This window comes from Bos grunniens, chromosome 12 (genome assembly GCF_055505025.1).
Source record: "Bos grunniens cultivar Pamir isolate PY7600 chromosome 12, Bosgru_T2T1.0, whole genome shotgun sequence".
Taxonomy (NCBI): Eukaryota; Metazoa; Chordata; class Mammalia; order Artiodactyla; family Bovidae; genus Bos; species Bos grunniens.
Genome location: NC_141176.1, coordinates 72,643,784 through 72,671,265, shown reverse-complemented (window position 1 = coordinate 72,671,265; position 27,482 = coordinate 72,643,784). Strand labels below are relative to the sequence as shown.

At 39.4% G+C, this 27,482-nt stretch overlaps 1 protein-coding gene across 1 annotated transcript in view; it reads right to left on the bottom strand.

Annotated features, from left to right (window-relative positions):
- Nucleotides 1-709: 709 nt before the first annotated feature.
- LOC147361888 (ATP-binding cassette sub-family C member 4-like) overlaps nucleotides 710-27,482 on the bottom strand; it is a 171,299-nt gene continuing 144,526 nt past the window's right edge. The window contains exons 27-31 of the mRNA XM_086330218.1: nucleotides 26,278-26,367; nucleotides 12,807-12,979; nucleotides 12,266-12,371; nucleotides 8,197-8,331; nucleotides 710-2,575 (exon numbers count right to left, since the gene is read on the bottom strand). Coding sequence (XP_086186344.1) covers nucleotides 2,555-2,575; nucleotides 8,197-8,331; nucleotides 12,266-12,371; nucleotides 12,807-12,979; nucleotides 26,278-26,367 — 525 coding nt within the window. The 3' untranslated portion in view covers nucleotides 710-2,554. The remainder of the gene's footprint in view (nucleotides 2,576-8,196; nucleotides 8,332-12,265; nucleotides 12,372-12,806; nucleotides 12,980-26,277; nucleotides 26,368-27,482) is intronic.

Sequence of the window (27,482 nt, the reverse complement as noted above, 5' to 3'; positions counted from 1 at the left end):
TAAAGTATCTCAGGATGGTGACAATGGGACACTAACCAAGCATGGTTCAGTTTAACACATGAGAGGTGCTCAGGGTATTACAGAAGTACGAGTTACCTGGGATGATGACTGATCTTAAGGTGACTTCTTAGAAGAGGTGAAAACTGGGCTAACCCTTGAAAATGAGGATTTCTGTCCTACATGGACCTTCTCCCCTGTTTTTTATACCAGAAGGTAGTGAGGAGAATCACTAAGTCACCATTTTGACTTACACATCAGTCAAGAATTTCCCCCACAGTACACCCTCATCACCTCTGGAGCTGTGATACATGCTGTGGGGGGAACATGGAGACGTGCTGTCCTGACCTCCCTTCAAGGACTTGTTGTCCAACTGCTGTAAGTGCTGCCAGTGGGCAACATTAAACCACCAGCCCCTCTAGGGGCAGCCTACGTACAATGATCCATCCAGGGAGAGGTATAAAGTCCTGGCCAGTGGACGTGTCAGGACAACCCTGAAGGGCCATCATCACTCCAGATCCACACGGGGTCAGCTCAGGTCATCTGGCCAGTGATGCAGCTTGATCCTTCCCTCTGCCCTACCCTGTTTCTTCCCTCTTGATTCCACAGTGTTGACCCCAAGGGCACCCCTGATACACATCCCAGCACTAAACTCCATCCGAGTAAGCATGTCAGAGAACCAGCCCGAAACACGTATCAGAAAACATTCCAGTACTCAGGGAGGATTTTTATTTGAAAATTACTGATTACACACATATTTATAACATTTTAAAACCCCCAAATAAAACACAAAATGGTAGAAATAAGGACTTTTGTGTGTATGTGGTTACCTTTGGTTTAAAATCCACAATCTAACATTGTCTGACCAAAATGAAATTAAGTTATATAGTAATAAAAGAAAACTATTATGTTGGAATATATGAAAGTGCCATTTTATAGCTTATAAAAAGACTGAATGTTAGCAGTTTGACATAATTCATTCTAATAGAAAAAATTCATTAGCATTTAAAATTTAGAGAACATTATACTTCTGAATAACTCATAGGTAAAAGATATAGTTAATTAAATTAGGAATTAGAAAATACATAATACTATGGCTAGTGATTGGTGGTAAGTATCAAAACTTGCAGGTTGCAGCTAAAGTGGATCTCAGAAAAATATGTTGGCTTTATATCCTTATATTAGAAAAATAATGATGTTATTAATCTGTTTCCAATTTAAGAATTTAGAGAAAAAATTCTGAAAGTAAAGGAAAAGTTGAAGGAAAGAATGAAACAATGAGCTAGGGAAAGAAAAACAAAACAGAAAGCATCAATCAAGCACAAAGCTGATTCTTTGAAAACAGGAAAAAAGTTATGCAAGGTTGTTAATAAAAATGAGAAGGCTCAAAGAAAATTAAAAAGCCCGAAGAACACAGAGATGCTACAGTTTAAATATATAAGGTATTGTGAATACATTTATGCCAATCAAGCTCAAAACTCACAGGAAACAGATCCACTCCTAGAAAAATGAAACTTACCAAAATGACTCTGCAGAAATAACACACTGAATAGGAAGCACATAATTACCAAAAGTTACCCAGACAATGTGGCTGCACAACACTGTGAATGTGATTAATACCACTGAACTGTGTGATCAAAAATGGCTATATGGTAAATTTCATGCTATATATACTTTACCACAATTTTTAGAAAATGTAAAAAAATAAAATCTTCTATCTAGAAGACAGTCTAGAACATGGCTGTCCTTCATTAGCAAATACCCTGGAAGTGTTCCTACTTTGATAAAACATATTTTCTCTTCCTTCTCTTTTAGAGGACTTCCCCAATGGCTCAGCAGTAAAGCATCTGCCTGCAATGCAGGAGACACAGGAGAAGAACACATAATATTGTCCCTCTGTATTTTAAACTTATTTCTTTTTGGAGGGTGATACCCTCTCTTCTATAATGTCATTTAAACTACAGGTATGTTTTTCCTATTAGTTTTTTCTGTAGTATTTTAACTAGAGGTCTTTGAGGGGCAAAATGGACAGTAGGTCTGTTAAAGGAAGTGGTTACACAAAACGGCAACTTCCCACAGTCTCCAAGTAAACAGAATCCCTGATGTAATTGGAAAGTAATACGTAATTCTGGGAACAGTAAAAAAAATAGTCTGTGACAACTTTGTCTCAAATCTTAGAAAATCAGTTTGGCTCTGGCATCTCTCAAGACACAAAACCTGGGAGACAGCTTTTATTGATGGCCTGCAACCTCTGATTTGGATAAGAAAGAAAATAGTTTAACATATAAATAAACATAATAAATCATTTTGCAAGAGCTTGAAATCACTGCGTGAAGTTGGAGGAAAAAATTATAGATTAACATCTTGGAATATGTAAATAGTTGTTGCTGGTATAAAAAATGTATAATATAATTTATGCAGTGCAAAAACCTATTGGAAAAATGCCTTTGGAATAGACATGAACTCATGGTAGAAACAGAACATTGACTCAAAAATTGTTGAGGCTGAGGGCTGTCCACTGGAAATATTATAATCATACGGTCACTGTAATATCTGGCTATTTCCTTTCAGTGTGCACCTAAGGGGGGAAAAAGACAAAAACAACATGGTTAAGAATTTTAAAGTCCTTCAAAGGCAACACATTTCTAGGTTAATTTCTTCATGTGAAGCAAATCATACTGAAGGAGGAGACAGAACAGGCTCTATCTTGAAAGCAGGACTCCATCTTGGGCCGAAATGTGGACTTTGAGCTATATGCCCAGTATCTATGGAAACAACATACCAACTGGAAAACCAGGTCCCCAGAAGGAAGAGCCCCAGGGCTCTACATCGCCTAAAAGAATACCCTAATTATCTGTGTGACCGAATAGAATCATACATTCTATTATGCTTATTGGGGTATAACCACAAGCCAATTGATAACTGTTCACTGTTTAACTACCTAGGCTTAAGGCTTATGAATCATGGGTTAACTTTGATTGTATCTTTCTTTTTCTTTTGTTCAGACTAGTTTCAGGGAATTTTGGAGAGGTGGGTTTGGGCTCGAATGCTTAGGATATATAAGGTTTTCACAAAAACTGGTTGGGGTCCTTGGCTAAGAGAAGACTCTCCCTTGGGCCCGCCGGTTTAATAAACAGCACTCCACTATCTGCATTGTCCTTCTGAGTAAGTTTGTTTCCTGGAACGCATGGCTACAACATATCACTAGTGGAGGCACAATTTAAAAAACCAGGGGTGTATTTATTCTATGGAGAAACTAGCCTCCCTCAGTGGGACTTGACTTAATGCCAAACAACTTGTAGATACACTTGCGTTCTGATGATTCTGATTCATTCTGATCATTCCGTTTTGTCACTAGGGTAAACTGATAAGTAAAATCATTTTACTGACTCAAAGCCTGGAGATAAGTTAAAAACAAGGTGACAAAGAGGCTGTGAAATCTATTAATAGTGCCTGCCAAGGGTTTCTCATCTTCACACATAAAATGAGCACAACAAATTTGGATGTCAATATCAGGTTGTAATCTCTACATTTTATAAACTCTGATTGACAAGCACTGAAAATAAGGAGTAGGACATGGAAAAAGCATAACACTTTTTCATGTAGCCATGAAAAAGAATGAGACAACTGTATGTACTAATATAATGAGATACAATATGGAAAGAACAACTATCATTCGTGCTTAAAAACCAGAAGACCACATATTCACAAGTTCTTCCTGACACACAGAACAGTCAGCAGTGGTGCTGGGGCTCCACCTGGGGGATGAACTTGTAATGACAGGAATGGAAAGTGATTTACTTTTTGCTTATAATTTTTTTAAAAGTATTTTTTAAAGTGTTTACCTTTTCTAGCAGTAGATGTATCATTTGTTTTAAAACATTATTAAAATACATTTTAATTATTTAGAGTAGTGGCCCCCAACCTTTTTGGCACCAGGGACCCAGTTTCATGGAAGACAAGTTGTCCACGGACAGGACAGGGGTGGGAGGGGAGTGGGGGAGGTTCAGGTGTAATGTGAGTGATGGGGCAGCAAATGAAGCTTTGCTCCTTTGCCCACCACTCACCTCCTGCTGTGTGCCCATGGACCAGCACCAGACTGCAGTCCAGAGGTTGGGGATCCCTGGTTTAGAGTCTCTAAAGTTACTTAGAAGAACTGTGGGTATATTTTTTATTATTGAGATGCAAGGCTTCTGTCTATGACCTTTTGAAAAATGATCACACTTTTACACTGTAAAATGCTCTACAGTCTCAAAGTACGTAAGCATGTGCTCTATCATCTGATCCCCATGATAAACTGAAGAAGCCTGCAGGACTGTAATCCCTGCTTTACACACAGGTGAAGACCTGAGGTTCAGAGACCTGGGGGACACAAGGCCACATGGATGCTAAGTGCCTCCTCCATCTATTCAAACTGGTCCAGGCTCCTCGAGCTAGAATATGAGGATTTTATAACTTCTGGGCTCTATTAGGTGATTTCCTGAATAGACAAATTGACACCTCTGTTACACACTGGGAACAAAGAAACTTCAGAAAACCTCAACCAGATTTGCTTCATCACAGAACAGAATGGACGATAGGCATTCATACTTTGAGGTGAACTGTGTCCCCTCCAATTTTTACATGTTGAAGTCCTAAACCCCCTAGTACCTCAGAATGTGACTGTATTTGGAGACAGGGTATTTAAAGAGGCAATAAAGTTAAAATGAAGTCATACAGGTGGGTCCTAACCTAACAGACTGGAGCTCTTATAAGAAGAGGAGATCAGGACACAGGCACACAGAAGGAAGACCATGTGAGACACAGAGAGAAGACGGCATATATAGAGTAAAAACTTGCTGATTTAGGCTAATGCTTCCAGTGTTATAACTCTGAACAATGCATTGGTATCTGATGCTTGCACATTCAAAAAATTGATAATCTGACAGCTTACCTAAAAGGATGCAGAGTATGCAGAAATAATGCCAAGAAAATATTCCACTGGAATGGGAATCAAGAAATGGATTTCTGAAGAGGTGACCTGACCCAGGTGTAGGACTGAAATCCAAAAGTGAGGTTCTGCACTCTGTGAACTTGGGTGATGGCCCCACCTTGGCTACTATGTGAAAGGAGCAGTGTTCTCAGACTCAACACAGAACATAGTACTTAAGGTGGCACTCAGCCTCCCCCAGCAATTCCCGCTTTGTGCACCCTGGATCAGCTCTGTGACCTTAGGTGAGCCCTGGACCCAATCTCCTCATCCATGACATGAATAAAAATGGACCATCATGAGATTAAGTGAAATCATATATGTGAGAACGATGTAGAAGAAATGATAAAGAACTATACAAATGTAACTTACCATTAATATCGTTAGAGTAGGTGCAGGATTACTAGACAGGAATCACAAGATTTCTAATTCTGTGACCTATGTCTGCTTCCATATGTATGTTACACAGACTTAAAATATTCACTGAAAGAACAGATTTCTAATTCTGTATCTGCTGCAAACCAGCTTAACACTAGTTATATACATAGGGAAACTGTGGAAAATTCTTACAGAGATGGGAATACCAGACCACCTGACCTGCCTCTTGAGAAACCTGTATGCAGGTCAGGAAGCAACAGTTAGAACTGGACATGGAACAACAGACTGGTTCCAAATAGGAAAAGGAGTCTGTCAAGGCTGTATATTGTCACCCTGCTTATTTAACTTATATGCAGAGTACATCCTGAGAAATGCTGGGCTGGAAGAAGCACAAGCTGGAATCAAGATTGCTGGGAGAAATATCAATATCCTCAGATTTGCAGATGACACCACCCTTATGGAAGAAAGTGAAGAGGAACTAAAAAGCCTCTTGATGAAAGTGAAAGAGGAGAGTGAAAAAGTTGGCTTAAAGCTCAACATTCAGAAAACGAAGATCATGGCATCTGGTCCCATCACTTCATGGAAAATAGATGGGGAAACAGTGGAAGCAGTGTCAGACTTTATTTTTTGGGGCTCCAAAATCACTGTAGATGGTGATTGCAGCCATGAAATTAAAAGACGCTTACTCCTTGGAAGGAAAGTTATGACCAACCTAGATAGCATATTCAAAAGCAGAGATATTACTTTGCCAACAAATGTCCGTCTAGTCAAGGCTATGGTTTTTCCAGTGGTCATGTATGGATGTGAGAGTTGGACTGTGAAGAAAGCTGAGTGCCAAAGAATTGATGCTTTTGAACTGTGGTGTTGGAGAAGACTCTTGAGAGTCCCTTGGACTGCAAGGAGATCCAACCAGTCCATGCTAAAGGACATCAGCTCTGGGTGTTCTTTGGAAGGAATGATGCTAAAGCTGAATCTCCAGTACTTTGGCCACCTCATGCGAAGCGTTGACTCATTGGAAAAGACCCTGATGCTGGGAGGGATTGGGGGCAGGAGGAGAAGGGGACGACAGAGGATGAGATGGCTGGATGGCATCACCAACTCAATGGACGTGAGTCTGAGTGAACTCCGGGAGATGGTGATGGACAGGGAGGCCCGGTGTGCTGCAATTCATGCGATCACAAAGAGCTGGACACGACTGAGTGACTGAACTGAACTGAACCTTCCTTCTAAAGGGCCTTAGTTTCCTCACCTATAAAGTGAGGGTGTTGAATCCTATTATCTTATGATATCTGGACCTATCTAAAGTTCTGTGATCTATTTCTCATTACTCAATGTCTTAATAATATATAATGATAATATAGTTTCTAAATGAAGACTTTGACACATAGGTGGGTACAACTATTTTTGATGCGAAAAGCATAAGGTCAAAAGAGCAAAAGGGTTTGGGAGGTTCCTGGGTCTCTTGGTCTCAGGAGGGAAGCTCTGACTAGGAGATACTCTAGTAGATGAAAGCACTTTGTGAATTTCAGGCAGAAAAATACAGAGTTCTTTGTTCAGCTTCTCAACATTTGCACACAATATAAGTACTTATGAAAAGTTCAGAACACAGACTTCCTTGTCCCTAAGCCTAAGTATGAACTCTAACTCTGCCACCTCTTCAGCCAGCTCTGCGACCCAGGCAATTTCCTACCTGTGAACAGTGGAAGGTCCTGCTCGGCATTTCCTCCTTTCTAAGGAGGACTGAGATGAGACACTGGTAGAGGGAACTTAGATAACAATTCATATAAAGCTTTCATATAGAAGTACTTAAGATATTGGGACATGTTTTCTTTAAGAAATATTTTAGTAAACTTCTTCTACTTACAAATGAAAATCTAGGAAATGCAGAAAAGTATGAAGAAGGGAAAATATATCCATAATCTAACAGAGATAAATTTTCAATGGGAAACCTCACCACAGGCAGCTGGAAGCCTCATCCCATCCCAAGCCATGAATGATAAGAGGCAAGAACACCAGACCTCCCTTCTCTCCCTCCATCTTCTCATCAACCCTATTCCCACTCCCACCTTGTTTCAAATTACAGATGGCTGTATGACAATGGCTAAGTCTCCTAAACCAGACGTCAGTTACCACCTCATCATTTTTAGGAAGATGTCATGTGACCTGAATGTTACCCATGCACAGAGCTTAGTGCTTCATACACCTCATCTCTGTGAAAGTGCTTTGTAAACCTTCAAGCATCATTCAGACTACAGTGTGAAGCTATTGTAAGTTCTTGATTTGTCCTGAAGACAGTTACATCTTCTAGAAGGTAGAGGAAGCATGGGAGGCAAATGGACCTAATTCTAAACAACAAAGAATTAGGGAGAAATTGACAGTATTGGGTTGGCATTTTTTTACAGATCAGAAAACAGAACAGGCCTACACCTTTCCCTGTAAAGTCTTCCTAGAACCAAAATATTCCAAAATTTTCCTTAAACTCTCAAATTTCCTGGATATTCTTTGACAGCAATCAGAATGAACGTAAAGGGTCTGCAAAATGGGTGTTCTGTTCTCTCTGAGAATCTGAATCCAGGGTCCAAAATGTGGAAAGTCCAATTTGACATCTCTCTCTCAGGCACAGGTGTGGTCACACAGAAGAGCACATATCCTGACCCCACTCACAGCACTGCTGCAGATTCTCAGCAGACCTGCCTTCTATCTGCCATGTGTTGTTAAGACCAAGTCATGAAGCTTCCTCTCTGGAGGCTTAAAAGGGCACAGAGTGCTTGTTATCAGACCCCTGGTGGAACTCATGTGAAGGGTGAACCCTGGAGATGAACTTTAATTACAACTTCCCGCAGCAGGCTCACCTGTTTTGCCCTTTCAGTGAGGGCAGCAGCCTCGGTCTCACCCAGTTGTTGTACCATCTTATAAAATAGTTTGTCTTTATTTTGCAGCAAACCATATGGGTTATCATATTCTTTAAGTCTCCCTGAATCCAAAACCTGTTGAACAGCAGAAAGAAAGCCATTAGCACACAATGTCTCCCAGGAACATATTATAACTCAGACAGTATTTCAAAAAGAGGCAGCACAGGGAGAATAGAGAGAATCTGTTTAGATGGTATGACTGGCTGGTGTTTAAATGGCTCGATTACCTTGTTTTACTAGGCAAAGGCCTAAGCCAACCATTTAATATTATAATATTATAGGAAAGGAAGAAAACAAAAGTTTTAGACTAGGATTACTGGCACTCTGTAGCATCTTACATTCTGCCCAGAGCATTTGGTGTTGTTATCGTTACCTACTGCTTTTAACTCTCAGGCTCTGAGCTTTCAAGCAATTTATACAGATACATTGAGTTGGAAAATAACTTGATTCAAGGAAATCAAAGTCCATTTATCTAAAAAGTAGGTTGATGTCATATAAATGAAAGGGCAGTGCCCTGACAACAAATTAATGGCCAAGTTGATTTGGAAATTCAAGCAATATTTGAGGAAAAGAGTAAGTGCTTCTGGGACTTCTTTAGGGTCCTGGATTATGTCAGCTGCTAAGAGGAGCAGAATCCCTTATCTGAGAGGTTGGGATGCTTCATGAAGTTGGATGTGGTGTAGTTTACTTTTCCGAGTGAAAGCCTGGTAAAAAGATCTGGTACATAAGCAGCTTTTGCAGGACTGCTCTGCACAGAAGAAATTTATAAAAACCAGTTTTCTCTTTGGACAAGACTAAAGAAGCAAGTAAGAAATTGAGCTTCAAATTCCTGTGATTACAGCCTGCAGAGCACACAGGGCCAGCCCAACCTGAACTGCCTAGGATCTGAATCTGTTTTCACAAACTCTCTTTCTTCCCCTTTCTTTTCTCAGCTTCCTGCCTTTTACCCCTTTTATTGCTCATTAGTAAGTCTGCTAATTTGAAACTGAAAGGGAGAGGAAGGGGCTCTCAACTCTTTCTGCGTATTAGTGACTGTGGTTAATGGTTCTGGAGGGGAAAAAGGTGATACAAATTTAAAAATAGTTTTGATGTTCAGTGATATTTAATTCATTTAGGTCATATTTAGAGTAAATGTATCTTAAGAGAATATGCTGGATGGGCTTCCCTGGTGGCTCAGTGGTAAAAGAATCTGCCTGCCATTGCAGGAGTCATGAGTTTGATCCATGGTCCAGGAAGATCCCACGTGTCACAGAGCAACTAAGACCATGCTCCATAACTATAGAGCCTATGCTCTAGAACCTGGGAGCCACAACTACTGGTCCCACATACATAGAGCCTGTGTTCTGCAGCAAGAGAAGCCATGCAATGAGAAGACTGCATACTGCAATGAAGAGTAGCTCCCACTCACTGCAACTAGAGAAAAGACCACACAGCAAGGAAGACCCAGCACAGGGAAAAATTAATAAATAAGATTAATTTTTTTAAAAAGAAGAGAATATGCTGGAACTCTAAACAAGACATGGATTGTTTTTCCACATCCAGATACTGCAGCTAATTTCATCCTTTGTATTTAACTGGAAACTTTTATTAAGTGGCATAAAGGCCATTTTCCTGTTAATCTTTTGTTTACTACTGTGAATCATTGCTAAGGGCAGCTTTCTCTAAAGAGTTCAAAATTACCTGAATCTGTCTCAGTTCAGTCACTCAGTTGTGTCCAACTCTTTTCAACCCCATGGACTGCAGCACGCCAGCCCTCCCTGACCATCACCAAGTCCCAGAGTTTACTCAAATTCATGTCCATTGACTTGGTCATGCCATCCAACTATCGCATCCTCTGTCATCTCCTTCTCCCTCCACCTTCAATCCTTCCCAGTATCAGGGTCTTTTCCAATGAGTCAGTTCTTCACATCAGGTGGGGAGTTTCAGCTTCAGCATCAGTCCTTCCAACTAATATTCATGACTGATTTCCTTTAGGATGGATTGGTTGGATCTCCTTGCAGTCCTGGGGACTCTCAAGAGTCTTCTCCAACACCATAGTTCAAAAGCATCCATTCTTCAGCACTCTGCTTTCTTTATAGTCCAAATTTCACATCCATATATGACTACTGGAAAACCATAACTTTGACTAGATAGATCTTTGTTGGTAAAGTGATGTCTCTGTTTTTTAATATGCTGTCTAGGTTGGTCATAACTTTCCTTCCAAGGAGCAAGCATCTTTTAATTTCATGGCTGCAATCACCATCTGCAGTGATTTTGGAGCCCAACAATTCTATTACTGTTTCCACTCTTCCCCACCTATTTGCCATGAAGTGATGAGATCAGATGCCATGATCTTAATTTTCTGAATGTTGAGCTTTAAGCCAACTTTTTCACTCTCCTTTTTCACTTTCATCAAGAGGCTTTTTAGTTCTTCACTTTCTGCCATAAGGGTGGTGTCATCTGCATATCTGAGGTTATCGATATTTCTCCTGGCAATCTTGATTCCAGCTTGTGATTCATCCAGCCTGGCATTTCTCATGATGTACTCTGCATATAAGTTAAATAAGCAGGGTGACAATATACAGCCTTGACATACTCCTTTCCCAATTTGGAACCAGTCTGTTGTTCCATGTCCAGTTCTAACTGTTGCTTTTTGACATGCATACAGATTTCTCATGAGGAAGGTAAGGTGGTCTGGTATTCCTATCTCTTTAAGAATTTTCCATAGTTTGTGAAATTATACAGTAACTAGAATTATAGAGCAGCTATAACGATTGTGGAAAAGTTTGACATATAGTGAGAATTACCAAAAGGTGAGACAGAGACATGGAATGAGCAAACACTGTTGGGAAAATGATGCCCATAGACTTCGAAGCAGGGTCATGATAAGCTCTCAAGTTGTAAAAAATGCAGTTCTGGGAAGTGCAATAAAACAAGGTATGTTTGTATTTCTAAAGCAAACAATACTAATAAGGTTCAAAATTGGGAAAGAAGCATGTCAAGGCTGTATATTGTCACCCTACTTATTTAACTTATATCCAGAGAACATCATGCAAAATGCTGGGCTGCATGAAGCACAAGCTGGAATCAAGATTGCTGGGAGAAATATCAATAACCACAGATATGACACAGATGACACCACCCTTATAGCAGAAAGCAAAGAGGAACTGAAAACCTCTGGATGAAGGTGAAAGAGAAGAGTGAAAAAGCTGGCTTAAAACTCAACATTCAAAAGACTAAGATCATGGCATCCAATCCTACACGTCACAGCAAATAGACAGAGAAACAATGGACATAGTGACAGCTTTTATTTTCTTGGGCTCCAAAATCACTGCAGACCATGACTGCAGTCATGAAATTAAAAGACGCTTGCTCCTTGGAAGAAAAGCTATGACCAACCTAGACAGCATATTAAAAAGCAGAGACATTACTTTACCGACAAAGGTCCATATAGTCAAATATATGGTTTTACCAGTAGTCAAATACAGATGTGAGAATTGGACCATAAATAAAGCAGAGTGCTGAAGAATTGATGCTTTTGAACTGTGGTATTAGAGAAGACTCTTTAGAGTCCCTTGGACTTCAAGAAGATAAAACCAGTCAATCCTAAAGGAAATTAACCCTGAATATTCATTGGAATGACTGCTGCTGAAGTTTAAGCTCCAATAGATTGACCACCTGATGTGAGGAGCCTACTCATTGGAAAAGACACTGATGCTGGGAAAGTTTGAAGGCAGGAGGAGGAGGGGATGACAGAGGATGTGATGTTTGGATGGAATTACTGACTCAATGGACATGAATTTGAACAAACTATGGGATATAGTGAAGGAAAGAGAGGCCTGGCATGTCAAAGTCCAGGGGGTCGCAAAGAGTCGGACACAACTGAGCGACTGAACAACAACAATTTTCAGGAATGAGAGGAGAAACTAAGAGAAAATTAAATTACTGGAGGTTCCTATCAAGTTTTACAAGGATGGATATGCTGAAAAACTTAACATAAATGAAAAAAGCTAAAATGGTAGGGTCTTACCATTATCCGTGTACAGTCAATGACGTTGCTCAAACTGTGTGTGATGGTTAGCACAGTGCACTGGGAAAATTTCTCATGAATTGTTTTTTGTATTAACTCATCAGTTCTATATTTAAAAAAAGTTAATATAGTTCAGTAAAGACATGACAAGCAGACTTAAGACTTAAAAATATATGATATTTTTATAATGTTTCTAAAAATCAGTATGTTAACATATAATCTTGTTCCTAAAAAACTAAGCATAAAAATCTATTTAGAAATTTACTCTTTTTCATAAAATGATGGAAAATAATCTTCCCTCAAAATTGCTTGAAACTATAAGGAGCTGGATTTAGGAATATAGCTCTCTCAGGATGCCTCATAACAACATTAATGCCATACAAAATGTCTTGGTTTTTCCTTTGTTTTCTGGAATTGATATTATCAAAAGATATCCATTGGACTAAGAGAGCACTTAGAAACATTTCTAAGCATCACTAAACGTTTTCCATTTACCACACTGACAAGTCAGATTCAAGGTTTCCCGGTCTCAGCTCCATACCTTGGATCCACATTCGATGTTGCTTTGTCAATAATCAATATCCGATTTTCTCTGAGGATAGCCCTAGCAAGACACACCAATTGTCTCTGTCCAGAACTCAAGTTCAACCCGGATTCTGCTAATTCAGCATTCATTTTACCAGGAAGACCTTCAATAGCTTCTTTAAGTTGCACCTGTAGGTACAGAAAGAATGACTTTTTCCTAAGCAAACTATTACTAAAGTAGACAAACCTCTTAGACATTAGAGCTTTGATGTCCTCAGGACTTCTTACACATATTGCATGTACAGCCAGGGTGATAGGAAGAGCTCTTTCCAATGAGCATTCACTGAGAAAGATGGTGGAGTCAACTAAGGACAGGAAGATCTCAGTGTCCTCCATCCCTGCTACAGGATATACACCAGAAACCCTGCCTAGGGATTAGTTAAGTAAGTCTCTCAAAAAATGAAGCCATTTCTCCCAGTGTGGTTTCAACAGAAAAGTTAAAATGATCTTTATGGTTGAGTCAAGTTTCCCAAAGTTCACTTTGCATAGGAGTTGGTACACTAAAGAAAAACTTTAAAAATATTTACAGTAAGTCTTTTTCTCTGAAGATATAATCTTACCAACACTTTACCATTTGTTGAAGTTTACAATATGCAAATTCAAACAATGGCAACTGGAGCCTATTTTGATAACAACTCTTTCCCAAGTTTAATTCTATAAATAGTGGACCAATCAAGTGCATTTTCCTCAGTGTCATAAATGTCTTACAGTGAATGAAAACTCATTCACGGAGTTTCATATGAAAACTCATTATATGAAAATAAGACACAACACCTTATTTCCCCCAGAATATGGATATAGGTGATGTCTATATTAATCTATCTTCATAAAATTGTACTTATTAGAGGAAAAACAAATTTTTGACTACCACAGATACTTGAAAAGTACGTTTGGTGGTAGGGGTCAATTAAATAAGTATTTACTTTGGAAAAATATTATAGAGCATGAACCAAACTCAGGCTATACTTAAAGAACAAAGACAAAATGCACTTCAAATTAAGAGACCAACAGATTGATGAGTGATGGCCGATAAGTTATCTGACACATTATAATGTCAGATAATAACACACCAAGGGTTAGTGAGGAGTATTTTCATTTTTTTATTTTCAGGTATCCTAAATGATGGAACATATCTATGAATGTAAACCTGAATTGTGCTATTGATGGAGTCCAATCCCAAGAAAGGGGAATTCTGAGTTAGAATTAAATATGGTATTGTTATGCAGCATTATCCTGAGAAGTACACACAATCTAAAGGGTAAGACTTGGACTGTGGTACAAGTGGTTGGACTTTCTTAAGACACATCCTGACTCACACTTGCCCCTGACTTGGATGACATCTCATCACTAATTTGGTTTTCTACTTTCCTTCGATTTTGTCCATATCCACTTTATGAGGAAAAAGGGTTGTTAGAGGAAATGTTTTCAGAAAATGATGTTTTCTGAGACTCTGTTTTCATTTATAAATCAGGGATGGCTATGAGAATATATGAATATAAAGGTTTTCTGTAGTGTAATCATAAAATCAAGTTATAATTAAGTATTAAAATGGGAAAAAGGATAGTAGAAGGGGTAAACAAAAATAACTAGGAATTATAACTAGTGAATCTGAAAATATCCTGGATAACAGTGTAATATTACTATTAAATTTATTGATTGAGATAACTGTATTAGGACATATAAGAGAATGTCCTGTTCTCACAAGGTATATATTTATATGTTTAAAACCAGAAAGAAAAACACCAATACAGTATACTAACGCATATATATGGAATTCAGAAAGATGGTAACAATAACCCGTATATGAGACAGCAAAAGAGACACTGATGTATAGAACAGTCTTGTGGACTCTGTGGGAGAGGGAGACGGTGGGATGATTTGGGAGAATGGCATTGAAACATGAATAATATCATATATGAAACGAGTCGCCAGTCCAGGTTTGATGAAGGATACTGGATGCTTGGGGCTGGTGCACTGGGACAACTCAGAGGGATGGTACAGGGAGGGAGGAAGGAGGAGGGTTCAGGATGGGGAACGTGTGTATACCTGTGGTGGATTCATATTGATATATGGTAAAACCAATACAATATTGTAAAGTTAAAAAATAAAATTAAATTTTAAAAAGTGATTCTAACTTTTAAATAAACATTTCTTCAACTTACAAACAATTCATCAAAATATAGACTTTTAAAAGAGAGGAAGAAAAAACAGGAAGACATAATAGCTGATGAATCCAGGTGAAGGTGTATATGTCTTCATCATATTATTCCTTTCATGTTCCTGTAATTTGAAATTTTTAAAACAAAAAATTGGAGGCTTGGTACTTCCCTGGTGGTCCAGTGGTTAAGAATCCACCTGCCAATGCAGGGAACATGGGTTCGATCCCTGGCTCAGGAAGATCCCACATGGAATGGAGTAAGTAAACCCATGTGCCACAACTACTGGGGCCACATTCGAAAGCCCACAAGCCTCAGCTACAGAGCCTGCATGTCGCAACTACTGAAGTCTGTGTCTCTAGAGCTAAAGAGCCGCAACAAGGGAAGCCATGGCAATGAGAAGCCCATGCACTGCAATAAAGAGATAGCCTGCCAGGGTCCAGCCCCGGCTGATCCAAGGTATTCGAAGGACAGACGGCGTAGGCGAGGATCAGGAAACAACTGCTTAATTAAACGTTAATTAAGGATATAAAGAGTAATAGAATGAGGATAGCTCAGTAGGAAAATTCAGTGGAGAAAAGAGGCTGAGTAGCTTGGTTTACGCGGGAGACCAATAAAACTTCAAGACAAGAAGTTTGCACCACTTACGTAGGCCGCAGGCGTCCTTCCATTCTCCCGAAGGAGAGGAGACATTGAGGCCTCCCCGGTCGGATCTTAGAAGCCCAGGCATAATTAGCAAGCATGGCGGGTTCTGTGCTCCAGATGGAGACTCAGCCAGAATTTGAGAGAGAGAGCGACATGGGGAGACCAAGTTTCGGTGAACAAGGCCTGCACTTTATTTTCCAAAGTAGTTTTTATACCTTAAGTTGTGCATAGAGGATAATGGGGGAAGGAGTGGAGTCATGCAAGGACAGCAGTTCCTGGTCCTAATCGAAGCCAGGCTTTCAAACTTATCATATGCAAAAGTTCAGGTGAATTACATCATCTTCTGGCCAGGAGGCCTGTTAACATTTTAAGAAACTTATTTTTCTCTAAAGGTGATTATTCCAAAGTCAGGTGCCAGCCTCCAAAAAAGCATTGGACAGAGTTGCATTCCTATAGGGCAAAGGTGAGGTGGGCTCAATCAAGAAAAGAATTAACTCAAGGGTGCAAGGTTACAAACATTTACTATTTACATTTACATTTCTATACACCCATTATATCAATCAATACATTGCCAAGGACACAGTAGGTAAGGAGTATGGAGACTTAGCAGCAAACATTGGCCCAATAAGTGAAAAACCCTTCACCAATACAATTTCTAATCAATCTTTTAACTACTCAAAGGAATCTGTGTTTAGACCATTTAGAACATCTCCTGCCTCTCACAGCTGGGAAGCTCTGAACAATCACATGTGGCTGGAAAAACCTATTCAGGCAGGCTAGAGGATATCCAAAGGAGTTTGTAGGTTAAATACTGTCACACCCAGGAATTATTAACTGGAGCTGTAAGCTAACTCTTTTTTCAGAGAGAGGTAGTGGGGGACAGACCCCCATAAAGTCAGAGGTGTAGGTGAAAGCACAAAGCAGAAAGTAGGCAGATTCTGGTTTTGGGGGTAGATGCTTGAGAATTTCCAGGGGGACTCCTGAGGCTCGATCCCACCTTTGCGTATGCCAAGCATCCTTCCTCATGACCTTTGCCATGGGTGGAGCTCCTGTTCCCAGCAGTGATAGAATTCTAGTTGAGCTATTCCAGATCCTGAAAGATGATGCTGTGGAAAGTGCTGCACTCAATATGCAATATGCAATATGCACTCAATATGCAATATGCCGGCTCCCGGCAATAGTCCATTTGCTGCAGCTATAGAAAGTCTGGGAGAAGGCAATGTCACCCCACTCCAGTACTGTTGCCTGGAAAATCCCATGGATGAAGGAGCCTGGTAGGCTGCAGTCCACAGGGTCGCTAAGAGTCAGACACGACTGAGCGACTTCACTTTCACTTTCCACTTTCATGCATTGGAGAAGGAAATGGCAACCCACTCCAGTGTTCTTGCCTGGAGAATCCCATGGACGGAGAAGCCTGGTAGGCTGCAGTCCATGGGGTCGCACAGAGTCAGACACGACTGAAGTGACTAAGCAGCAGCAGCAGCAGAGAACGTCTGCAAGCAGCAATGAAGAACTAGCACAGCAAAAAAAAAAAAAAAAAAAATGGAGGATTAAAGGCAGGCAGCCTGGACATAAGTCCTACCTAGCTCTGCCAACTGGGCAAGTTACTAAACTTACTCTGCCTTAGCTTCCTAAATTCTCAGACTATAATACCATAATTATAAAGGTTGGTACCTCATAACATTGATAGAGTACAAAATAAATCAGTACATGTAGAATTTACAGCAGATCAATAGATATTGCCCATTATTACTAATGCTTCCAGTATGCTACTGGGGAAGAGTGGAGAAGAATTACCAATAGCCCCAGAATGAATGAAGCAGCTTGGCCAAAGCAAATATGATGCTTAGTTGTTGATGTGTCTGTTGGTGAAAGTAAAATAAAATGGTGCAAAGAACAGTATTGTATAGGAACCTGAAATGTTAGGTCCATGAATCAAGGAAAATCAGACATGGTCAAGCAGGAGATGGTAAGAATAAACAATGACATTCTAAGAATCAGCGAACTAAAATGGTTGGGAATGCGTGAATTGAATTCAAATAGCCATTATATTTACTACTGTGGGCAAGAATCCCATAGAAGACACAAAGTAACCCTCATAATCAACAAAAGTCCGAAACACAGTACTTGGGTGCAACCTCAAAAATGAATGATCTCAGTTTGTTTTCAAGGCAAGCCATTCAACATCACAGTAATCAAAGTCTATGTCCCTACTACCAAAGTTGAAAAAGCTGAAGTTGATCAGTTCTGTGAAGACCTAGAAGACCTCCTAGCTGCTAAGTCGCTTCAGTCGTGTCCAACTCTGTGCAACCCCATAGATGGCAGCCTACCAGGCTCCCCTGTCCCTGAGATTCTCCAGGCAAGAACACTGGAGTGGGTTGCCATTTCCTTCTCCAATGCATGAAAGTGAAAAGTGAAAGTGAAGTCACTCAGTCATGCCCAACTCTTAGCGACCCCATGGACTGCAGCCTACCAGGCTCCTCCGCCCATGAGATTTTCCAGGCAAGAGTACTGGAGTGGGGTGCCATTGCCTTCTCCAAGACCTCCTAGAACTAACACCTAAAAAAGATATTCTATTCATCATCAGAGATTGGAATGCAAAAGTAGGAAGTCAAAATATACCTTGAGTAACAGGCAAGTTTGGCCTGGGAGAACAAAATGAAGCAGGCAAAGGTTGATTGAACTCTGCCAAGAGAATGCACTAGTCATAAAAAAAAAAATACTCTTTTTCAACAACACAACAGACAACTTTACACATGGGCATCACCAAATGGTCAATACTGAAATCAAAATGATTACATTCTTTGTAGCGGAAGATGGAGAAGCTATACACAATCAGCAAAAACAAGACTGGGAGCTGACTATGGCTCAGATCACCAACCTCCCATAGCAAAATTCAGGCTTAAACTAAAGAAAACCATGAAAAACACTAGACAGACATTTATGACTTAAATCAAATCCTGTATGAATTTGCAGTAGAGATAACAAATAGATTCAAGGGACTAGATCTAGATAACAGTGTGCCTGAAGAACTATTGACAGAAGTACATAATATTGTGCAGGAGGTGGCAAACAAACCATCCCAAAGAAAAAGAAAAGCAAGAAGGCAAAGTGGTTATCTGAGGAGGCTTTCTGAATAGCAGAAGAACGAAAAGAGGTGAAAAACAAGGGAGAGAGGGAAAGGTACATCAGATTAAACACAGAGCTTTGAAGAATAGGTAGGAGAGATAAGAAGGCCTTCTTCAATGAACAAAGCTTAATAACACAAGAAAACAACAAAAGGGGAAAGACTAGAGATGTCTTCAGGAAAACTGGAAACATCAAGGGAGCATTCTGCCCAAAGATGATCACAATAAAGGATAAAAATGACAGAGACCTAGTAAATGCTAAAGAGATCAAGAAGAGGTGGAAAGAATACACCAAAGAACTATAAAAAAAAAAAAAAAAAATCTTAGTGAACTGGATTACTACGATGGCATGGTTAGTCACCCAGATCCAGACATTCTGGAGTGCAAAGTCAAGTGGGCCTTAAGAAGCACTGCTGTTAATAAAGCTAATGGACGCAATGAAATTCCAGAAGAACTATTCAAATCTCTAAAGGACAATGCCATCAAGATTTTGCATTCATTATGTTGGCAAATCTGTAAGACTCAGCAGCGGCCACAGGACTGAAAAAGGTCAATCCTCATCCTAATTCCCAAGAAGGGTAGTACCAAGAATGTGCCAGCCATCAATTGTACTCATTTCCCAAGCTGGTAAGGTCATGTTTAAAATCATCCATGCTAGGCTTCATCATTATGTGAATCAAGAACTTCCAGATGTCTAAGATGGATTTAGAAAAGGAAGAGGAACTAGAGATCAAATTGCCAACATTCACTGGATTATAGAGGAAGCAAGGGAATTTCACAGAAACATGTATCTTTGTTTAATCAACTATGTTAAAGTCTTTGACGTGTAGATTATGACAAACTGTGGAAAGCTCTTAGAGAGATGGGACTATCAAACCATCTTACCTGTCTCCTGAGAAGCCTGTATGTGGGTCAAGAAGCAACAGTTAGAACCCTGTATGGAATAACTGATTGGTTCAAGATAGAGAAAGGAGTACAACAGGGCTGTCTGTTGTCACCCTGTTTGCTTAACCTACATGCTGAGCAAATCATGAAGAATGCCGGGCTGGATAAGTTACAAGCCTGAATCAAGACAGGCTAGAGAAACATCAATAACCTCAGATATGCAGATAATACCACTCTAATGGCAGAAAGCGAAGAACTAAAGAGCCTCTTGATGAGGGTGAAGGAAGAGAGTGAAAGAGCAGGCTTAAGACTAAATACTAAAAAAAGAAAAAGAAAGAAAAAAAAAAAAAAAAAACTAAGATCATGGCATCACATCCCATTACTACATGGTAAATAGAAGGGGAAAAAGTGGAAGTAGTGACAAATTTCCCTTTCTTTGGCTCCAAAATCACTACAGATGGTGACTACACCCATGAAATCAGAAGATGATTGCTTCTTGGCTGGAAAATGATGACAAACCTAGACAGTGTGTTGAAAAGCAGAGACATTACTGTGCCAACCAAGATCCATATAGTGAAGGCTATGGTCTTCCCAGTGGTCACATATGGTTGTGAGAACTGGACCACAAAGAAGGCAGAATGCGAAAGAATTGATTCCTTCAGTGTGGTGCTGGAGAAGATTTCTGAAAGTCCCTTGGATAGCAAGGAGATCAAACCAGTCAATCTTAAGGGAGATCAAGTCTGAATATTTACTGGAAGAACTGACGCCGAAGATGAAGCTCCAGTCTTCTGGCCATCAGACAACTCACTGGAAAAGTCCCTGATACTGGGAAAGATTGAGGGCAGAAGAAGAAGAGAGTGTCAGAGGATGACAAGGCTGAATGGCTTCACTGATGCAATGAACATGAACTTGGGCAAACTCCAGGAGATGGTGAGGGCCAGGAAGGCCTGGCGTGCTGCAGTCCATGGGGTAGCAAAGAGTCAGACACAACTGGGCAACTGAACAACAGTAACAACCTCCTAACATTGATAGAGTATAAAATGAATCAGTACATGTAGAATTTATAACAGATCAATAGATATTGCCCAATATTAGTAATGCCCTCAGCTAGCACCTCTTCCAGAGAAGGCAATGGCAACCCACTCCAGTACTCTTGCCTGGAAAATCCTATGGACGGAGGAGCCCGGTGGGCTGCAGTCCATGGGGTTGCGAAGAGTCAGACACGACTGAGCGACTTCACTTTCACATTTCACTTTCATACACTGGAGAAGGAAATGGCAACCCACTCCAGTGTTCTTGCCTGGAGAATCCCAGGGATGGCAGAGCCTGGTGGGCTGCCATCTATGGGGTCGCACAGAGTCGGACACGACTGAAGCGACTTAGCAGCAGCAGCAGTGCCTCTTCACGTTCTGCTCCATTTTCTTCCTTTGCATGTATCAGCATTGAGACCTTGTTACATATGCACAGGCTTGTTTTCCATCTTCTCCAAGAGAATTTAAGCTCCAACAGGGCAGAGACTTTGTCTCTTGATGACTGATAGCCCCAGAATCTGTAACACTGCCTGTCTAACAAGCTCTCAGAAGATATTTGTTGGCTGTATGAATGAAGGCATAAGTGAATCTCCTTGTGTGATATGTCTGTTCCTATAAATTAGAAAATAAATCCATATAGATAAATAATTTTATATAACACTATTTTCTTATTAAGAATAAGTGTAAAAGGAATGTATTGTTATAACAATTAACTGGCTCCAAGATATCATAACATCACACTTTAAACAGTGGAAAGCACTGAAAAAGTTATTACTTAAGGAAAATGGATCAAATAATATTATGACTCAGGGAATTAAAACAGGGGCTCTATAACAATCTAGAAGGATGGGATGGGGAAGGAGATGGGAATGAGGTCCAGGAGGGATAGGACATGGGTGTGCCTATGGTTAATTCTTGTTGATGTTTGAGAGAAAACAACAACAAAATTCTGTACAGCAATTTTCCTTCAATTAAAAAAATAAATTAATTAAAAAAACTATAATCTCAGTACAGAATACTTCAGATTGTTTTTGAGCTTGGGAAAAAATAGAATATAGCAAAATTGAAAAATAATAAACTGAAATGTAAGGCACTCTATCACCTTAAACATTTTCAAAATAATCTACTAAATGTACTGTATATACCAACCAGGCACCAGCACCCCTCACAGGCAGTCAACACAGATGTCAGATAGTTTCTATATTTTGTGGAACCTTCTTACTTTTCAAAAAGAAAGGCTGATGTGGGCTAGAATGAGACAGGGAAATGCAATCAACAGACAGGGAAGAGGTTTTACTAGAGCAGGACCAGCAGTAAAAGAAATCGAGGGAGAGCCCCTTCACCAAAACATAAGGCCCCAGGAAATGGACATATAAACTGTCCCACAGCAAGGACTGAACCACATGATTCCTAATGCACGTGCTGCTGATGCCCAGATTTCTGTATCTTGGTTTTCCTCTGTGATGAGACATTTTGTTGTTCAGTCGCTCAGTCATGTCCGACTATTTGTCAGACTGCAGCACACCAGGCTTCCCTGTCCTTCACCATCTCCTTACTGGATGCTAGGGGCTGGTGCACTGGGACGGCCCAGAGGGATGGTATGGGGAGGGAGGAGGGAGGAGGGTTCAGGATGGGGAACACATGTACACCTGTGGCGGATTCATTTCGATATTTGGCAAAACTAATACAATATTGTAAAGTTTAAAAAAAAAAAAAACTAATGCCCATTGAGCTGATGATATCATCGAACCATCTCATCCTCTGTCTCCCTCTCCTCCTCCTGCCCTCAATATTTCCCAGCATCAGGGTATTTTCCAATGAGTCAGCTCTTTGCATCAGGTGGCCAAAGTATTGCAGCTTTAGCTTCAGCAGCAGTCCTTCCAATATATATTGAGTTGATTTCTTTTAGGATTGACTGGTTTGATCTCCATGCTCTCCATGGGACTCTCAAGAGTCTTCTCCAGCACCACAGTTCAAAAGCATCAATTCAGCCTTCCTTATGGTCCAACTTTCACATCCATCCGTGACTACTGGAAACACCATAGTTTTGACTATATGGACATATGAGACATACTTCTGTCCTAATAAAGATACTATCAGTGTTGACCATTTGACTGCGTGCTTTCTTCCCAGTTTTGATGTAATAGCCCATATACTTAATTCCATATCCTAGAATCTAAGCTGTTTTGTTTTTGTTTTTAGAAGCAAGACTTCAATGATTCATTTTGAGAGTTTTATCTACTGTGATCTTTTAACCTTTGATAAAGTGCTTCATTTTCAGGTACATTCCTGTTACATTTGTGGAGTTGCCTTTGCACCCCAATCAGCACTAATTTCTGATGAACTTTTGTCAGTTTATAGTAAGTTAATTAGTTTTCAGTATATGAAAAATGTATTTTCAGCATACTTTGAAAAATAACCAAGATGAGACAGGCAGCATCCACAGGACTGTATCCCTTCTGAATGTCCACCTCTCCCAAGGAAGAAGGAAGAAATAGAACTAGAGGACTTTAAAAGAGGAAACATAGTGGTTTCCTCCTACTCACTCTCAGGCCAACTCTGTGAGTTTGGGTTCACATGTCCAGTTTGGCATCATTTATAAACTAGTAACTAGGGTTTTGATTTCACTTAAAAATTGATCTCACTGATTTAGTGATACCTCTTAGAGTGATGGGCTTCCCAGGTGGTGCAGGGATAACGAATCCTCCTGCCAGTGCAGGAGATGCAAGATACGTGAGTTTGATTCCTGGTTTGGGAAGATTCCTGGAATAGGAAATGGCCATCCACTCCAGTATTTCTTGTCTGGAAAACTCCATGGACAGATGTTTCTGGCGGAGTATAGTTACATAGGGGGTCGCAAAGAGTCAGACATGACTGAGCATGCACATGCATGCACTTAGAGTGATTAATCATCCCATTATTCTTTTTCTCTAGGAATGATTTATCACATTTGTATGTTTTTCAATGAAAGATTTGGTAGGTTTTCTTTAAAACAGTCATAAAGAAGCAATTCCTAGAGAAACACAATGATGGGATGATTTCTCCAAGCATTATCACTAAAGCTAACATGGTCAATCCCAGAAGCAATACATCTAAACCACACACTTCACTCTTGAAATAAACTCATATTTATTTCTTTTTATAGAAACCTCCAAATGTACTTTAAATAAGGGTAGATCTTAGTATTATCTACCACTTGTACCACCTCATCATTTTTAGAATTTAGATTAGCATTGACCCTTTGTCCATGGAACAATATGTTCTGAAATTCTAGACTAATTTTGCTACCTGAGAATCCATGAAAAAAAGATCTCAAACTTGGAAACAAATAGGAAAATAATTAACTAGTACTTCCTTTTTTTTAAGATGTCATAATTTCACCATTAAATAGTCCTGTGAGTTCAAGATCAGCAGATCATCCTTTCTTGTTTTTCACATTTGATGGTTAACTAATCTCCCCACCTCTTCTCTTTAGAATTGCACTGTAAAAGACTCACAAACTTAAATGAAATCAGAGGTGTAATTCTTTTCAGGCAGGAAAAAGTGAAGCAATTGGCCCAACTTAGGAAAATAAAATCCCCACAGTTGCTGGAAAGCAGGGTGGGTGTGTAAAGACTGTGTGCTTACATCCTTCAGAAACCAGAATTACTGGATGGACATTGTCAGACCTCCAAATCTGCCTGCTTATAGTCAAGGCTCGCCTACATTTTACAGGTTTCAGAGCTTCCCTGGAAGGGTGACTCTAAATGGCACACACAACAACTCAAAACATCACGAACAATTGGTCACTCAGATTTGCACAGTAGAAATTTTTTTAAAAGAAATACACCGCACTTCTCTGAAATGAAAAGATCAATAAAACATCTAGCAGTTATTTTTTCATGTCAAAATGTATTTTTCCTATTTTCCTCTAAGAGTATTATAGTGTCTGGTCTTACATTCAGTCTTTAAATCATTTTGAGTTTATTTCTGTATATGGTATTAGGGAGTATTCTCATTTCATTCTTTTACATGTAGCTGTCCAGTTTTCCCAGCAGCTGGGAAGAGGCTGTCTTTTTGAAGAGACTGTCTTTTCTCCATTGAAAAGAGAAAAGACCGTCTTTTCTCCATTGCACATTCTTGCCTCCTTTGTTATAGATTTGGTGACTATCTGTGAGTTCATCTCTGGGCTCTCTAGCCTGTTCCATTGATTTATGTTTCTGTCTTTGTGCCAGTGCCATACATCTAGAGCACTGCAGCTCTGTAGTGAGTTGACCAAAAAATTCATTTAGGTTTTCCCATAACATTTTATGTAACAAACTTTTTGACCAACTCAGTGTCTTAAATCAGGGAACCTTATTTCTCCAGCTTAATTTTTCTTTCTCAAGAGTGCTTTGACTATTTGAGGTTTTTTGTGTTTCCATACAAATTGTAAAATTTGGGGCTCTAATTCTATGAAAAATGTCATTGGATTTTTCTGATAGGGATTGTACTGAACCTGTAGATTGCTTTGGGTAGTATAGTCATTTTCACAATATTGATTCTTCCAGCCCAAGAACATGGTATATCCCTCCATCTGGTTGTGTCATATTTGGTTTCCCTTGTCAGTATCTTATAGTGTTCTGAGTACAGGTCTTTTGCCTCCTTAGGTGGGTTTATTCTTAGATATTTTATTCTTTTTGTTGCAATAGTAAATGGGATTATTTTCTTAATCTCTCAGACCTTTCATTGTTAGTGTATAAGAATGCACATGCTTATTTTTTAAAAGCACAAGACTGAGCTAGGTTCTATGAGAAATTAGAAGTCTGTCTACTGTTTAGATATCTAGACTTTCTGCCATCAGTAGAACTGATTTGTAAAACAAGGGAAAATATACAAAGTACTTTGTATTAAAATACACAAGGCAATGGAAACTTAATAGTCAATTTTTTTTTTCATTCAATGGTAAGGAAATTCAAAGAAGTGGGGAAAGGGGGAACATGATACAAATAACAGAAAATTCTCTAGAAATGAACCTGTCCACATAAAAAGTAAGCAAACACTCTAGGGTTCTGTTAGCTGCATTCATGCTACAGCATTAAAATGGCATAATCACCAATAAATAATCATTAGCACATTCCAGTTATATATTCTATCTTTATAAACACTTTCCTGTGAAACTGCATAGCATTTTATTGGTATAATCTGTCACATTTTTAAGTTAATAATGAAAAATTACTATTGTCTCCACATCATGGATGTTTCCTAAGACCAGAGGAATAAAATGAACATTGGAGGGTAATTAGGGTAATTAATTCACCAGGTCACTAGTGGAATTTGATCCCACTGCTTTAACATCTAATTTAGTGTTCTGCTAAGGACAAGATAATGTATCTAGTTGCTCACAGTATTAGGGAAAAAGCAAAAACAGAAACATGAAGCATTATATTGTTGGTTTTCATCACCATCATCAATACACACATTTTAAGTGCACTCATGTCATCAGAATTTTCCTAGGAGGTAAACAAAGTCAGTTAAACTGATAAGCTCCCTTTAATTACCTGCAATGTTAAAAATGTATATACACATATACTCATACTTACACATTACATTTAATAAATTACCTCTTCTAAGACTTTCCACAGTTCCACATCCATATGCTCATTAAAGGGATCCAGATTTTCCCTCATTGTTCCAGTAAATAAAACAGGTTCCTAAATGCAACAAAATAGTGAATGTTTTTACCTTAACCTCTTTTCATTTTATTCCAGTGCTTACAGGACAGAAATAAAATATAAAATATCAAAATTCACTGTGATCATTAATAATAAGGTTTCAAATGTATATTTACAAAATAGTATCTCTAAAATAATTTTCCATTGTACACAGCATGCTACTAAATATCCTCTGGACTATTGAACACTAACAGAAGGTAGTGTTGAAGAAGCTTTTTCATATTAAGAAAGAAACTGAAGAATAGAAAGGAAGATCTGTTTGTCTATTTGTTTTAAATACCTTCCTGGTAATGAATATCTACTTAAACACACACACAAAATGATGATATAATTATTTGAGAAACTTTACATCAAGATTTACATAAATTAACTGTCAATCCTGGTGTGATGCTGGGAAACATCAAAAGCATGATTAGTTGAGGTTTGTGCCTCAAAGCAAAATTGTGAACTATTTTCACATTGCAATGAAGAATAAACTAGGATATTTTCTCCATTTGGTAAAACAGTATTCTGGGATGGGGACTCTCTCAATAGGTGTGAATGAACATCCCCATACATGCAAAGAGAAGTCAGCTCCTGGGGCCTGTGGCTCCTCTGTCCATGGAGAGAGATTCTGTGATCCTGCACCAGCTGGTCCCACATTCTCTCACCTGTACATCAGCACAGAACACCTCAGAGAGCCTCGTTACTAACTTCAAAGCCAGGAGGACCTAAAACCCACTGTGACCTGTGTCATAATAATATTATTTTAATTTAATAGCTCCTTTTATTCATCTATTTTAGGAGGAGCCACAGGTAAATTACTCTGGAAATGCATCCCTCTTCTTGTGGCTCAGATGTTAAGAGTCTGCCTGCAATATGGGAGATCCAGGTTCAATTCCTAGGTTGGGTAGATCCCCTGGAGAAGGAAATGGCAGCCCACTCCAGTGTTCTTGCTTGGAAAATCCCATGGATGGAGAAGCCTGGCAGGCTACAGTCCATGGGGTCACAAAGAGTTGGACATGACTGAGCGACTTGATTTTCTTTCTTTTCTTTCATTCTGTGTTTAAGAGAGAATCTTGTACATAAGCTCATGTAGGCCATTTAAGTTTCTT